General features: G+C 49.0%; 1 protein-coding gene across 12 annotated transcripts in view; it reads left to right on the plus strand.

Annotated features, from left to right (window-relative positions):
• Window positions 1-16,932, plus strand: part of TMTC4 (transmembrane O-mannosyltransferase targeting cadherins 4) — a 66,499-nt gene that overhangs the window by 18,791 nt on the left and 30,776 nt on the right. For 6 of the 12 annotated variants that reach the window (XM_051850477.3, XM_089303464.1, XM_089303462.1 and 3 more), the window contains 3 exons: window positions 10,767-10,867; window positions 15,253-15,345; window positions 15,571-15,735. In XM_051850477.3, coding sequence (XP_051706437.1) covers window positions 10,767-10,867; window positions 15,253-15,345; window positions 15,571-15,735 — 359 coding nt within the window. Of the gene's footprint in view, window positions 1-10,766; window positions 10,868-15,252; window positions 15,346-15,570; window positions 16,809-16,932 lie in introns of all 12 variants that reach the window. The other 6 variants (XM_070048633.2, XM_089303467.1, XM_089303468.1 and 3 more) reach the window with 4 other exon arrangements.

Consider the following 16,932-nt stretch of genomic DNA (forward strand, 5'->3'; position numbering starts at 1 on the left):
CGTGGTTGCCCGTCACAGTCTATGGACAGCATGATTGAACTCTGTCTAGGCATGGAGGTGCAGAACAGCCTAGATCCTCAAAAAATGGCCTTAGACACTCTGTGGTTAGCTTCACTGGGTTGTGTCCTATGTCCCTGACCCCTCACCAGGCAGGTGAGCCCCACCTCTCTCACTTCAGGGCCTTGGGAACTAATGTCCAGCCCCCTGCCCCACCAGAGGGCACTAGATCTGCCCGTCCTTCTGCCAGCTGCTCCCTCACAGCTCCTAAACCCTCCTTGGTTTAATTACTCCCTGAACCAGTGCTGACAGAGGCTGGTGGAGCCTGTCCCAGTCTCTGCTGACAGAGGCACTGTGTTCAACTCTCCTCTGTTTCTGAAGTTCTCTGCTCATATTTTAAACATACCATGAGCAGAACAGGCTTCACTGCTTACTCTTAATAATCCTTAAACATCACATTCAGCTTTTATCTTTTTTTTTTTTTAAGCTTTATTTTATTGATTTGAAAGACAGTTACAGAGAGAGATATAGACCGAGAGAGGACTTCCATCCTCCGGTTCACTCCCCAGATGGCCGCAATGGCTGGAGCTGCACCTCTCTGAAGCCAGGAGCCAGGAGCTTCTTCTGGGTTTCCCACATGGGTGCAGGGGCCCAAGGACTTGAGCCATCTTCCACTGCTTTCCCAGGCCATAGCAGAGAGCTGGATGGGAAGCGGAGCAGCCGGGACTAGAACCGGCGCCCATATGGGATGCCGATGCTTCAGGCCAGGGCATTAACCCGAGGCACCACAGTGCCGGCCCCCACATTCAGCTTTATACATGTGCTACCCAAGAGCCTTTTTAGTTTCCACAAACTAAGAATACCTTCACAGGAAAGGAGCAGTTAAGAACCACGTGTACAAAAACGTTTCTGCATAAGGCATTTCTGTCTCCATTTTTACATTACTATAGCGAAATGCCTGAGGCTGGCTACTTTCTAAATCAGAGTGCGTTTAGTGCAGTTTGGAGACTGAGAGTCCAAGATGAAGTAGGTCATCCATTTGGCCTCTGGGTGTCTGGCAGAGAAGCCAGAAGGGAAGTGGCCACATGCAGAAGGGGACTCGCTTTGTAACAGCTCATAGACATTAACAGGGGTCCCTCGGGAGCTGCATTCTTGTGCCAGCCTGCAGCACAAAGAACCGGGTTTCCTGAAACAGAGTGGGAATGCGGGGACAAGGACGCAAAGAATGGAGCCAAGACAAATCCTGATCAAGGCTCGTTTATTCAACAAATCCAGTAGTATTTAAACATGACCAGTTGTATACAAGAAGGCACACAAAAGATTTACATATCCAAAAGACTTTTGGGGTTACAAAGAGTTCCTGCTTAACAGATCACAAAATGTTATCAATCATTGATTACAAGGGTATAATAAAACACATAGGTGATAAATGCAGGTTTCAGGTGTGGCTGATTATCTACATCATCTCTTGTGAGAAGTCTAGCAGTGAGATACGGTTCTTCTGCCTCTTTCTGGAATCTCCTTAGCCTTTTGTCTGTGCCAGGATGTCTCCATCCATGTGTTTAAGTGTAAACAAGAGGGGCGACTGCCTGTGGCTGCCCACACACTCGTCTCTTCCAAGGACAGCTCCCAGAAGCAACTAATCACTCTCCAGCAGGCCACAGCTCTAAAGGGTGCTGTCACCTCCCAGCACCGCCCTGAGCTTCACACAGGTGAACCTGGGGGAGAACCCACAGCAGTAGTTACAGCAAGATGCCCTGGTTCTGTGCTCAACCAGCATGAGGCTTATCAGCATTGGTCATTAATTCTGACTCTTAGCGATTAAATAGGAGTGTTTCCTGCCCCAGGCCCTGTGTCCAGTGTTGGGGATACAGAAGAGCAAAGTCCCTGCCTGTGAGGACATCCAGTCTAGTATGTTTTGATTAAAATGTCCGGGGGCCAGCATTGTGGTATAGTGAGTTAAGCAGCCACCTGCAATACTGGTGTACCATATGGACACCAGTTAAAGTGCTGGCTGCTCCAACTCCCATCCAGCTCCCTGCTAATGTGCCTGGGAAAGCAGCAGAAGATGGCCCAAGTCCCCGGGCCCCTGCACCCACGTGGGAGACCCTGATGAAGCTCCTGCCTCCTGGCTTCAGCCTGGCCCATCCCTGCTATAACAGCCATCTAGGGAGGTAAACCAGTGGATGGAGGATCTGTCTCTCCTCTTTCTCTGTAACTGCCTTTCTAATAAATAAAACGCCCATTACTCAGAACGCCTGAAGAGGTGCATGCCTGGTTCCGTGTACAGCCTGGGAGGGGTTTGTTCCCTGTCCCCGCGTGCCCGCAGGCTCTGAGTCAGTGTTTGCTGCTTGCCCTGGTGTGCTTACTCAGAGCCGGTGTCTGGCCTTTGTGCTTCGGTTTCTTTGACCTTTGCGTCACTTCCGTCAGTTGGACAGAGCAGAGCCCTTCACACGAATGGACATCCAGCTATACAGGTTTTCATTTGGAGTCTGAGAAAGGCTAATAAATAATCATATTTTTATTTTCTCCATCTAGCCAGCACCGGCCTGCAGAAAGCTGAGTGGTAAACTCGTGTATTTATTGTCCTTGCACTGATGGTTTCTTACTCTAATCGCCCTTGTTTCTAAATGTTCAACAAAGAGTCAAGACTCTTTTGTGCTAGAAGTCCAGTATGTATTCAGGAACAAAAATGCTGTTTAACGTTCACAGTTAATGTTCAAAGTACCCCACTTGAAAACCTAGTCTTTGTGCTTTTTGGATCTGAACAGAAACTCAAAAAAAGAGGTCCAGCGTTCATCACACATAAACTCGATGTTCAGGAGGGATTGTTACAGAGGAATAGATTTGGTATTATTTTGTAAGGGAACAAAACATTGCGCACTCTGAAGTGAACAAGCTAGCTAGTTACAAAGCTCTTGCAGATGATACACTTCTTTTCCAGTAACCTCGTTAGCGCGTGTGCAGATGAGATACCAGTGTCATGAATCGGGACAATATTTAACAGCTTGGGTTTATGAACAGGCAATTCTGTGTTAACCTCTAGAATCTTGGTAGTTTCAGAAAATGAATATCTACCCGTGTAACATCTCTGGGGCTCTGCCTGTGTGTGTGTGTGTGTGCGTGTGTGTGTGTGTGGTGTGTTTAAATAGAATGGCTTCAAGCAAGATTTTTTGCAGCAGAATCTTTTGAAAAAGGAAATGTTTTTATAACACAAGCATACATTTTCTTTAAAAAAAAAAATCCGCTAAGTCAGATGGAGTTGATGTTACTTCTGAATGCTCAATATAAGAAGCTCTGTGTGTTGTGATAGAACATGGTGTCTGTGTTTCTGTCTCTATGAAAGCCTGGCGTTAGAGACTGCAAACATAACCTCTGCCCGATAGAAACGGTACAGTAGCCGAAACCACTCTGGCTCTGACCTAATACCTCAGAATTCTTCCTGTGAGGAGTTAGGACTGAGGAGAGAAGTCTCAGTCTCCTCTCGCACGGAGAGAAGAGTCTGGTGTCTTGCAGAGGAGAATGGATTTGCTGTCCAGCTGGATCTGTCATGTGAAGTCCAGGCCATTGCCGTTAGGATCAGCCAGGACCTCAAACTTAGGTTGTTCTTGAGGCCTGGAGTCTTTGGCGTGCTGCTCTCGCTATCGGAGAAGGCACGGAAGAGCTGTTTACTCCTAGGGTTTTGCCTTCCGTTTCTCCTGGACTTAGAACTATGCAGTTGGGAAACGCTAAGGCAGCTCCCTAGCTCCCATCCTACACGGTCATTGTCCTTCGGTTTGGGGCTATTGGACTTCACGTCCACTCTCTTTTCTCTGCCTCCGGTTTCTGCAGACCTCCGCTGCTGGGTTTGCCCAGATGGGCTCACAATTCCGCACGGCAAGGCCGACTTCTCTCATTCCATGCACGGCTTGGCTGTTTCCACGTTTGGAGTGTGAATCCGATGCTCACTGTGCAGCTCTGGCAGCTACAGAGTGTGGCCGCTTGTCGGGTGGCGTCGTTCCCACACACCCCATGGTGTGCTGGTTGCAAGTGGCAGAGGTGCCAGGCAGAGGTGCTGAAGGGTGCCGGCTTGGGCCACCTGCCCGCTGGGAAGGGGTGCCAACAAGAAACACACAGCGGGGCAGGTTTCAGAGTCCCGCGTCATGAAGTGTTGGTGGTTGCTCATGTGCGTAGTTCTCCCAGAGCGCGCCGTCCCCTGACAGGCGAGGGATGCTCACCCATCCTCATCCTGGTTGTCGGTACCTAACATTCAGCCATCTGGATGAAGATGAGAAGGGAAACTGGGCCAAAGTGACGTCCTGAGGTGCGGACCTGGGGCCGTGTGCAAACTGGGACTCCTTGTCGTGGGAAGATTTTTCTGAACCAAACATATTCATAAATGCAGCCTCATTGGAAGGACACCTGCCTCTCTGGTGTATTTTTACTGTTTTTTTTTTTTTTTTAAGTTGCTTCTAAATTGAATAAATTTACCCTATGCTTTTTTTATAGTCCTTATATAATTTTTTCTTTTTAATTTCAAGGTCTCTTATATAACAGAGATTGTTCCAGTGTAAGGTGATTTAAAAACTAAATTAAAAGTGAGAAGGCAACTTGCGGCTGTTTGGGTTCACAGCACGGAGCAGATTATTCACTTTTTGCCATTGAATTCTATCTCCTAATTGTATAAGAAGTAGAGTGATACAATACAACTACTGATAGACATGGAGATACATGCACCTGTGTATTGATCCAGCCAATATTGATCACGCATTTGCTGTTTGCAAGGTGGCCCCTGGCGTCTTAGTTATCTTGTTAAAATGCTCAAGCTGCAAGCGAAAGAATAACTTGCAGTAGTTACTAAGATCATAACCACAGAATCTCAAAGTCCAAATTCAAGTCGATTATGCTGTCTGGACAGTTTTTAGCATCAGTCACCTTAACAAACCAAGACTCAGTCAATCTTTATTATTTTCGAAATTTCTATATGATATGTCATTTGCATTTATACATCATCCTTTATTAAGAAATTATTTAAAAAAGAGAGAACGATCTTCTGTCCACTGGTTCACACCCCTAGATGGCTACAACAGCTGGGGCTGAAGCCAAGAACCTGGAATTCCATCAGTGTCTCCCATGTGTGTGGCACTTGGGCCATCTTCCATTGCTTTCCCAGGTGCATTAGCAGGGAGCCTGACCAGAAGTGGAGCAACCAGGACTCAAACCATGGTGCTCATAATGAAATGCCATCACCCACTGCCTCCCAGCATTAGCCAGAAGCTGTCAGAAGTGAAGGAGGGACCAGCATTGTGGCCTAGTGGGTAAAGCTGCCACCTGCAATGCCAGTATGGGTGCTGGTTCGAGTCCCAGCTGCTCTACTTCCAATCCAGCTCCCTGCTAATATTCCTGGGAAAGCGGCAGACCAACCACTGCACCAGGTGCTTGCTCTTTTTATTTTTTAATCTTTATTTATTTATGTGAGAGGCAGAGAGAGCACCCCTCCCCATTGACTGATTGACTCCCTAAGTACCTGGAAGAACCAAGGCTGGGCCAAGCCAAAGCCAGGAGCTAGGAACTCAATTCTGTTCTCCCACTTGAGTGACTGGGCCCCAGGTGTTTGAGCCATCACCTGCTCCCTTCCAGAGGCTACATTAGCAGGAAGCTGAAGTCAGGAGCCAGAGCTGAGATTCAGACCCAGGCACTCTGACACTGACGCAGTGCCTCAGACGCTGTTTCACATGCCCTCTCCCCCCCCGTGCTTTCAGACGTGGAGAACTTCATTCAGCAAAGAAGCATGGCATTATCTTTCCTGTGTGTTCACACTGGGTGTGTTTGAAGCAAAGCCGGAAATTAACAAGCAGAAGCTTTCAAGAGGAGGAGGGAATTGGAGGTGTGAGAGGTGTGGTACGATCAAGGGGTGCCATTAGGGAGAAACCCAGTGCCTCTGAAGGCTGTGTGTGTGTGTCTGGCTTAGCCATCCAAGAAGAGCACCACTTTAAATTTTAGACGAGTGGAACTTGAGGCTGTCCCTTTCACGTCTGCATAGTAATTTAAGTTTGAGTTAACAGAGTGCCTTTGAGAGCATTTTAATGGAGGAACTGGGGATTTCTTCCTATCAAAGACCCCAGGTTCCTGGTGGGGGAAGTTGAGCTATGTGACAGCCAAGTGAAATGTAAGCGAATTCTGTTTGTCTGAGTCTTGTTTTTCAAATTAAGAACAGGGACCCACACATCAGGAAATCATATTTTGTTTAGTCAAATAGTGCAGACATGAGCTGTGAGAGTGAGAAAGTTTGGGTAACAGGTTGGCAGTGGGGAGTCCCTTGGTTTGTGTGCACTACAGAGCTGAGTGCCCAGTGGCCATGGAAACAATGGACTGAGGCTAACCACCGTGTCTCAGCAGGCCTGATGAGGCTGCCAACTGTGGGGGAGGGGAGAGGGGTGTCTTCTACCCCATTTACTCATAGATAAGAAACCACTGTGATTAACAGGGTCATTAACCAGTAAAGCCTTCTGTTTACAAAAAAAAACTACTAATGTGTGAAAATCCCGAAAGTGGCCTTACCCTGACTCAGGAGGGGCGACATGATCTGGACGCTGAGGCCACTGCTGTCCTGTGCAAAATGCTCCCATGCCCTCATCTGGTGCGTTGTGAGCTGTGGTCCCCTTAGGTTTCATCAGTGGGACCCTTTGCTCCCCTAAAACCTGTGGGGCTCTTTGCCTAAGTCATCTCTTTGAGGGAATCTGGGAATGTCCCAGCCAGAGGGTTATGTTGGCCATGTGTGCTTTAAGGCTTTGTTGCCTACCATCGCTTGTGTGCTGATGAGTGCTAGCAAGCACCCAGATGGGGTAGTAAGTTCCAGTCAATCTGAAAGTGCTCAAATTGGGATCATGCTGAATTTGACAATCTTTTTATCATTGTTGTGGCTTGTAACTGTGGCCTCTTGGTATTACATAGGAATGAGGGTTCATGGGAAACGGAATTAAAAGATATGTTTGTTTTGGTGCCAAAAAATGTTTTGGAATCCATGCGTTTTGTGGAAAATGCATATTATGGGGGGGGGAACTAGGTGAATTTCTATTTTTGGCCACAAAATAAACGTTTAATTCCATTTTCCATGAACTTTTTATAGTACTCTCATGTAGTGTAACTAATTTCTGCAAGTAACACAGTCCTTGATTTCTTGGTCAAACACAGTGTGTGTAGTGAGAACCTGACTTCCAGGTTCTGTCCCACCTGAGGAACTTGGAGTTAAGACTTGAAGTTGAGGGAAGCAGACTTGGGCTCAGCATACTTCCAGAAGAATATTCTGACAACCCAGAGCTTAAAAAATAGAGTGGACTGTGTTATGAAAAGTTACAGATAGAATTAAAAAGGCATGAGTGCTCCAACATGGGAAGCAGTCCACATAGCATGACAATGGCTTAAAGTAGCACTCTGACCTCAGAATCAGCCTTTAAGGCATTCTGGTCTGGCTGAAAAGCCCACGAGAGCATTTCAGGCATGGAAAGCCAAGACACCATAGCAAAAAGTTTCCTACATGAAAGACCTCTGTGGGTGAGACCCCAGTGGAAAGAAGTGGTCACCAAAGAAGGATTTACTTTTCTCTGAAGGGAGAAGAGAACTTTCACTTTGCTTATGGTCTTGTCTAAATACTGGGAGTGTGTGGACTCCAAAGGCTTCTATTAGCATAAGCAGCTCATGTCAAGAGCCTCAGGTGATCACTGATGTCATTCATAAGTGTGCTAATTGTTAAATTAACAACAGGAGCCACTGGGCACTAACTTTCCATGCAGGACCTCTGTCCTCAAAGAGCTGTATTGTGAGAGTTAATAATAAAACTTGTTCTCAGATATATACTTCGTTTTAGTGTATTAAGAGGAGGATATTCTTATGTCTCATAAGTTCTGGATAAGCCAAAATGCCCAGCTTGTTTCCTTAGGTGCTTCTTCAATTCATGATAAAACTTGTTCTTAAAGAAAAAAAAAGTATATCATTGCAAAAATTAAAAGAAAAATAAGAAAGGAAGTAGGAGGAAGAGTGGGAGTGAGGAAGGGAGGGAGAATGGGGTGGCAGGTGTCATTATGTTCTTGAAACTGTATGAGAAGCATGACATTTGTTCCATTTATGTAAATAAACACTTGTTGAGGCCAGGTGGCCCCCTGCTGGGCATTTTGAAAGGGATTCCCGCATTTCCATCCTTGCAGGCCATCACAGGCCACATTCTGTGAGACGCACTGTCACTGCGCAGTGGGACCTGGGGCTGTGGAAGCACTTTGCATCCCTATCAGTAGCTGGCAGTGACTTCACTCGGGAGCATGGTTGCTTTGGCAGAGTCGGGGCAGGTACAGCTATGGGTCTAGGCTGTATCGTGGGTGTTTGCTCCCGTCAGCCGGCCGTGCGCCATGGAGAGTGGTGCTGTCAACCGTTAGGGAGCCCCAGAGTCTCCCAGAGAGCTGGTGAGAAAGATCCGTGGCAGGTTCCTACCCTTAGGTGGGCCCTGAGTCTGTTTCTGTCCAGATCCAGGCGCTGGTGTCTGGACCCCACCCTGTGAGTCCCACTGGTTTTGGGCAGTGGGGAGCTGCAGCTAGAATTCACTTAGTAGGGGAGGGAGACTGCCTGGAGGACAGCGCTGCCAGTCCCAGCATCATTGGCCTTTGACAGCTCCCCGAGTGGGTAGGGTTTTGCCACCAGCATTCTAGCCTAAGTGAACAGAGGAAGCAGAACACGGGGAGAATGTGCTCCTGGCTTGGAACAGAAACCTGGAGAAACTAGAGGTGCCAGGTGGCCACATTAGCAAGGCCCTGGAGACCTCTGCAGAGTAAGAGCAGGTGTGGGACCCATCCAGGGTGAGTTCTGCTGGTGCTTTGTTTCGCATTCAGGCTGTCTGTTGGTTCCAGGCTTTGTGACCTGCACAGGGCTCAGGCCCCATGTAGAATGTGTGAGAGGAAGGCCACCCTACCCCCAGACCAGACCCCACTGGCTGCTGGGGCGACAGAGAGCCTTCTCCTGGGACTTTGCTGACTGCTTGTTGAGTATCTAGAGCCTTTGTCCCTTTGTTCAGGGTCTGCCTGTCTCACACACAACCAAGCAGTTCGAGGCGAACCTGAGTGCACCCTCGACACTGCCGGTGTGCCCGGTGCGTTTCGTGACAAGGTGACTCAGCCGTCCCCCCTTGACTGCCACATCGAAGCCCCGTGGAGAGTCCCAGCTGCCCTCGGCTGAGGGAGTGCGGCTGAATCACACGCAGTGTTTGTCTGCTGAGTCCCTCCTTTGCTCCTGGCTCTGTACCAGGTGATTTTTTAAAACACCTAGTTTTTCATACATGCATATGGCCAAGGAAACATAAAAGTACCAGAAGTTATACAGTGCAAAATAAGACTGCCTTCCTCCCCAACCCAGTCTTTCTGCTTAGCTGGTTTCTGGTGTGTTTTCCAGAGATGCTTTGGGCATTTACAAACTTGTTCATGTAATTTTTAACACACCCAGGAGTTCTGTATAATTTTTTTTTAATATTTATTTATTTGAAAGGCAGAATTACGGGGGAGGGGGAGGAGAAAGGTCTTCCATTCGCTGTTTCACTCCCCCAAGTGGCCGCAACAGCCGGATCTGGGCTGATCCGAAGCCAGGAGCCTGGAGCTTCCTCCAGGTCTCCCACATAAATGCAGGGGCCCACGCACTTTGGCCATCTTCTGCTGCTTTCCCAGATGCATTAGCAGGGAGCTGGATTGGAAATGCAGCAGCCGGGACTCGAACCAGCGCTCATACGGGATGCTGGCACTGCAGGCAGAAACCACACCAGAGCACCAGTTCCATAATTTTTTCCTCTCGAGTATGTCCCAAGGGTTGTTACGATGCCCTTATTTTATAGATTTAAGCCATTGAGACTGGGGATAACTTGCCTGCCCAGTGTTATCATAAATAATGGTGTGCTGGAAATCAGACCCTAAGTGTGGTTTAAATGGAACTGGGCCAAGACTCATAGGTACCTTGTTCAAGCTAATGATTGGATCCTCCAGGAAGGTCTGCCTTTGCCCCTACTTCATACCAGAATGCGCACGCCACCCCCTGGACCCAGCTTCCCTGGGCTACGTAGGGGCTAGCAGTCATTCCTTACGTGCTGCCCACTTGAGCTTCTTACAGGGGCCATGGGTCCTGCAAGGTTCAGAGCTCCTGTGGAGACTCACCCAGTTTGACCCATGCCTCTACGAGGCCCAGGTGCTAAGTGGGTGCCAGCCCTCCCCAGGCATCATGCATCCTTTAATGGGTTGGGAGCCGTCCTGCACCAGCAGCAAAGCAGACTGTCCTGAGCCACCAGGGCTATGAGATGGGAGCAGTAGAGAGTCAGGCTGCTCAGGCACTCCTGGGTCCTTGTCGTGACAGCAGGCATCGGTGCTGTCTTGAAAGCAGATGGTTGGTTGCAGTCTCCACGGGAGTTCTCACTGTGACTTGTTAGAAAGGTCTGCTAGGTGATAGGTTGGGACGAAGAAACTTCCCCATGGAACTTTAGGTTGGGCATGTTTGTGGCCAGGGCTTCATCATGGTGCCTGCCAGTGGCTCTGGGCACCTGCTTGGCACAGCCTTGAGAGGGGGCTGTGTGTCTCTTTTAAAGGGTGCTGTGCACCCACAAGTGCAGACATGCCCACTCACCCACAGAGAAGTGCTGTCCGAAATCCAGACCCTGGCTTTAATCTGTGGCTGTTTACACCGCGTGCTTAGAAATTTAGGTCCTGATGCTAACAAGACGGCGCTGCATCACCTCACTTGTGTTTATCCTTTCTCTTACGTGGCAGGCAGCAAAGAGGGAACACATTCTTCTACGTTCTGGGTGTTGCTAAGTATCTTTCTGGGAGCTGTGGCCATGCTGTGCAAGGAGCAAGGGATCACCGTGCTGGTAAGAGCCAAGACGCAAGCCGGACAACCTGTCCGCTTCTAGTGGGACCGCTTGGCCGACCCTGCCTCTGCCTCCTGTTTCTGCATCCCCCTGCTGGCCCAAGGCCGTAGACCTCTGCGGACCAGTGCGTGTGCTGTCACAGTTCTAGCATTTCAGAGCGGTGACTGCCTCTCGTGGCTGTGATTAGCAGCTGCTGGGGAACGGGGCATGGACAGTCTGTACGGAGCCGTGAGTCGTCCTCCTGGAGGAGCCCCACAAGGAGAGAGGAGAGAACGGTTTGCTTGCTGCGTAGGGTCTCTCGTGGGTTTCGGCACTGCTAGATCCAGCAGAGGACTGGCCCCGCCCCGTTGGTGTGTTTTGTCCTGAATTTATAAAGGGCAGGGGATAATTTGGAAATGAAACCTTCCCATGCACCCACATCCCTGGGCCTTCTCCCTGCCTGCTCATCACCGAGCAACCCCACAGCAAGACTTCAACAGACACTGGAATCAAAGCGTTCCACGCTCGCCAGCCTTCGGGAAGATTCTCATTAGTCTGGCGTTTAAAGAAGAGTTGCAATCATTCTCACTTTTCAAGTGGGACTTCGTCCTCAGAGAGCTCTTTTGAAGTCAGATGTGTCTGTTGGTCGAACGTCTTTACCTCTGAGCCTTGACGTCTCGCCATACATTATGTAGTGCGTGTCTCATGTTTGTAAATTTGTTCCAGAGTATGTTTTATTTAGTAAGTGTAATTGGAATCCAGATGGAAAACTTTATTTTTTTTAACCAGAGGTAAAACTAAAGAAGAAAATTTCAGTCTGTTTCATGTCTTAAATTCTTTTCGAATCTTTTTTTGTCTCTTCCTGTGCTGTTTTATTTAAAGTTTTCTTTTCTTTTTTTTTTTTTTTTTTTTGCAGGTCAGTAACTTTTTATTAAAAAAATCTTCTAAAGTAAAAAACTTCTTAAAGATAAAAAATTCCCTTTTCTCTATCTTATACTCCATTACCCAGAAATATTCATTTTTAAAGAAATTTATTTATACATTAGGTTCTCAGGGTCAAAGCAAATGCATGATAATTACTACAACACAATTCTCATCAGTTCCCATTGTTCTGATCTTTAAAAGCAAGCCTTCCAACATTTCTTGTGATTATTTTACTGAGGTCTAATTTACATACAGTAAAATACTCAGCTGTAAAGGTAAGGATTGAATTTGGGCAAATGAATAGGCCTGAGTCCCATCCTTCCAATCAAGACATGCATGGTGGGGCCAGCACTGTGGCATAGTGGGTAAAAATGTTGCCTGAAGCACCGGCATCCCATATGGCCCAAGTTCCAGCTGCTCCACTTCCAGTCCAGCTCCCTGCTAATGCGCCTTGGAAAGCAGCAGAAGATGGCTCAAGTTCTTGGGCTCTTGCACCCATGTGGGAGACCCAGAAGAAGCTCCAGGCTCCTGGCTTTAAATCGGCTCAGCTCTAGCTGCTGTGGCCATCTGGGGAGTGAACCAGCAGATGGAAGATCTCTGTCTGTCTCTGCTTCTGCCTGTAACTCTGTCTTTCAATAAATAAATAGATCTTTAAAAAAAAAAAATAGACATGCATGGCGTTTGTCACCCCAGGAAGTACCTTCATGCCTCTGTCCCACCCAGAAGCAACCTCACAATGTTTTAAATATTAAAAATCATTAAATAAGAGAAATGGAAAAATCACCACCTAGACACAGAACCAGAGAATAATATAAATTGCAGGGCTTTTCAAAAAGTTCATGGAAAGTACATACTATGGCAAAAACTATGCATGGATTTATAAAAAAATTTTTGCACCAAAATAAGCTTATCTTTTAATTCCATTTTTCACAAACTTTTTTTAAAGACTTATTTATTTACTGGAGAGGCAGAGAGAGAGAAAGAAAGTCTTCCGTCTGCTTTTTACTCCCCAAATGGCCGCAATGGCTGGAGCTGTGCTGATCCAAAGACAGGAGCTTCTGGGTCTCCCACGCGGGTGCAGGGGGCCAAGTGTTTGGGCATCCTCCACTGCTTTCCTAGGCCACAGCAGAGAGCTGGATCAGAACGGGAGCAACGAGACACACACCAGCATCCATATGGGATTCTGGCGCTACAGATGGAGGCTTAACCTACTACATCACAGCACCAGCCCCTCCACAAACTCTTTGAAGTCCCCTCTTGGTTTCCTGATATCATCAGTGATACCTGAGAGAATGTGACTGTTCCGATGAGACCAATTATTTCATATGATTCAACCTAAGGGTCACTGCTGCTTTGGCTGGTTAATGAAATCAGTGAGGTTCATGGGGACAGGTGCTGTGGTGTAGCAGGTTAAGTTCATACGGAAGCTGGCTGGAGCCTCAGCTGCTTCACTTCCAATCCAGGTCCCTGCTAATGCACCTGGGAAAGCAGCAGAGAATGGCCCAATGGCTTGGAGCCCTGCACCCTTGTAGGAGACCCAGAGGAAGCTCCTGCCTCCTGGCTTCAGCCCAGCCCAGCCCTCGGAAAGATCAGATTCATTTGCTGACGTGAGTCGTGTTGAGAACCAAAGCGTGACCCCCACAGAAAGGACATCGTGAGGAGCAGCAGTGGCTGGGAGCCTGTTAGGTGGTCAGGACCCCAGCCCCAACCCGGGCCTGCTGGGTCCCAGTCTCTAGTGAGTCCCCGATCAGTAGCGTTTTATCAGCACTGCAGGATTAGGTTAGGTTTACGTGATACCATGAACTCTAGCTGTTTTCAGACATTTTATTAAATGTGGACATTTTGATGATGTGTTTCAGTGAGAAGGAGGAGAAAATGTCAGTGTTATATTCAGCCCAGTCATCATAATCACGCGACTCTGTCACCCCTGGGTGACTGTCCAGTAGCTCACAGGCAGCAAAACAAACGGCCTGAAAAGGCGGGGCAGCTCAACAGGGCGCCTCTGCTTTCTAGCGCTGGTTTGCAGCCCGGCAGATGTGCTGCTCTGTGACCCACACGGGCGAATAGCATCAGGATCCTCTGAAATGATGGACCCAGTGCTGGCCCGTGGACGCGATAATTAGTGGCTGCAGCGCTTACGGGAGAGGGTTACGCAGGGATGTCAGCCGCTCTCTGAAAACCACACATTAACCCTGACTTCTGATGATTTATGATCTTCTGTGCTGCAAAGCCCCATGCTAAAAAGACCCAAGTCATTCCGGGGCAGCCTTAACTGTGTGCACCGGGCCACGGAGACCGTCTCATCCAGCGTGGACCCAGGGGCTCTGCTGGATGACATCACTGCCGGCAGCCTTGGTAGAAAGCCCAGGACAGGCAGCGAGAAAAACCTAAGGCTGCTTTGCCGTCAGCTGTCCCTCCACTAGCTGCAAATGCAGCCCTTCTCTGTGCCACGGCAGACAGCCTGGGCCAGTGGAGGCCCTGCTGTCCTCGGCCTGGCTCCCAGAGTGGCCCAGGGCATCTTCATGCCACCCAGCCGGAGGGGTGGGCCGAGGATTGTCTAGCTTCTACGCCCAGACCTCCAAAGGGCACCCAGGTCACTTCTGCCAGGCTCCTGGGCTAGTCCCAAGCCTCAGCTCCTGTGTCCCCGCAGAGGAGGCTGGGAGATGTGGTCTGACTGTGTGCTGGGGAGAAGACTAGGGGGCGACTGGGACCCTGGACCTGGGAGAACACCCAGGCTGCTCCTCACTGGGCCACATTCAGCCAGCACTTGTCTCTGCCTGGCTGTGGCTGGCTCTGTACGGTTGGGGCATAATGATTGCCCAGGGAGCGGCTGTGTTGTGTCAACTCAAGGACCATGTTCCAGTGATGGGGAAAGGGGCAACTGTGCCTGGGAATCCCAAATTCCTAGCTGACCTGCATTTTAAAGTACTACTTTAAAAAAAAAAAAAGTTTAATTTATTTGAAAGGCAGAGTTACAGAGAGACAGACACAGAACTTCCATCTGCTGGTTCCTTCCCCATATGGCCACAGTGGCCGAGGCTGGGCCAGGCTGAAGCCAGGGGCCTGGAATTCCATTTATGTCTCCCACATGAATGGAAGGGACTTAAGCACTTGGGCCATCTTCCACTGCTTTCCCAGGAACATTAGCAGGGAGCTGGATCAGAAGTGGAGCAGGCAGGACTCAAACAGGCACCCTTATGGGATTCGCACGCTGCAGGCGGAAGCTTAACCCGCTGCACCACAATGCTGGCCCACTTGAAGTGCCTCCACATGCAGGCTGTGAAATCATTACTGTGGTCTAATATACTACCGTGAACCAAGCATTTCATAGAGGCGATGAGTTCTTTTTTTAAGACCTGGAGAAATCTGTGATTATCCATCTCATTTCCTGTCTCGATTCAGTGCTGCAAAGGTGGGGTGCGTTTGCTGCCCAATCGGAGCTACGTTCTCCCAGCCGTGATTGTCTGGCTTTGTTTCCTTAGGGTTTGAACGCGGTGTTTGACATCTTGGTGATCGGCAAATTCAATGTTCTAGAAATTGTCCACAAGGTACTGCATAAGGACAAGTCGTTAGGGGTGAGTATTTGCTTGTGTGTCCAGCCCAGCCGTGGGAAATGTCAAGTACCAGCCGCCTTGGAGTGCCATTTTCATTATGCTTTCTGAATTGTGAAGTAGCCAGCCCCTGCATGCACAGTGAGAGAGTGGTCCAGGCAGAGTCGCTCTGCGTTGGTAGCAGACGTAGCCACGCTTTCAGCGGGAGCTGTGTGGCATTGGGGACTGTGTGCTGTGCTGTCCTTGCAGAGCATCAGCGTACTCAGGAACGGGGCCCTGCTCTTCCGCATGGCGCTTCTCATCTCTGGAGGGGCCGCCGTGCTCTACGTGCGCTGGAAAATCATGGGCACGGGCCCGCCTGCCTTCACCGAGGTGGACAATCCGGCCTCCTTTGCCGACAGTGTGTGGGTCAGGGTGAGTTCTGAGCCTGGTCTCCTTTGGAAGATTGCTCCCCTTCCCCAGATTCCCAGACCCTTCATCTGTCGTGGACGGCGCACTCCCCATCACCTCCAATGCCTGGGATACCGCCGTACTTGTTTGCTGTTGCTAAAGCCATTCCATAGCAAGCATGGACACACATGACGCGACCCGTGTGAGCTGCCTGAGCATCCGTCACGGAGGGCTGGTCCCGGGACTCCTGTGGACGCCAAGTTCCCACCCAGGTTTTTACCCACCCCCAGGTTCTTCCGATAGCTGAGGCAATGCCCCCACGTCACTTCAGTCACTGCCATTCAGCACAGTGCATAGTGCAGGGCAAACCCAGGCTTGCTTTGGGGAACTTCCTGTAATTCTCCCCCTATATATTTTTTAAAAGATTTATTTATTTATTTTTTGAAATGCATAGTTACCGATAGAGCAAGTGACATCTTCCATCCACCAGTTCACTCCCGCAAGTGACCACAATGGCCAGAGCTGGGGCAATCTGAAGCCAAGAGCCAGGAGCTTCTTCTAGGTCTCCCGTGTGGGTGCAGGGGCCCAAGGACTTGGGCTGCCTTCTGCTGCTTTCCAGGCTGCATTAGCATGGAGCCGGATGGGAAGTGGAACAGCCAGGACTCAGAACAGCCTTACCTTCTATGCCATAGTGCCGGCCCCACTCCCCAGTATTTTCTATTCTTTAGATACAGAACCAGCAAATATGGAGAGCCAAGTGTGTGTCTTTTTAAAATTAGAGTATGATTCCCTTTAACGTCAAGTTCCTTGCCCTGATCCTGTTTTCTCTGATCATGAAGGCTGGATTGAACCCTCCTGGAGATATTTTTAAAAGTCTGACAATGCTGGCTCTAGTCTAATAGTCAAGACTCTTTTTTAGGTTTGCCTTTTTGGCAAGCTGCGATGTTAGCTGTGCACTCATAGAGAAATCCAAGAGACAGCCCCAGAACCCTGTCCCTGTGTCGTTGGGCACATAGGTGACCCCTGAACCTCGGACCTCCTGCACGGGCTTTCGGCACCACTAAGTGACTCAGAGCTTGGCCAGAAATAGAGCAAAGGTAGTACCTCGTCTGGGAGCTGTGCTGTATTTGTGTTTACTGAAATCTGAATGCATTTAATAAGTTAGCACCTACAGTCCCATGCCCAGGATCCAGAGTGGCTACATAGTATTTTACTTAATTT

Source organism: Oryctolagus cuniculus, chromosome 9 (assembly GCF_051225735.1).
Source record: "Oryctolagus cuniculus isolate XC-2025 breed Fujian yellow rabbit chromosome 9, ASM5122573v1, whole genome shotgun sequence".
Classification (NCBI taxonomy): Eukaryota; Metazoa; Chordata; class Mammalia; order Lagomorpha; family Leporidae; genus Oryctolagus; species Oryctolagus cuniculus.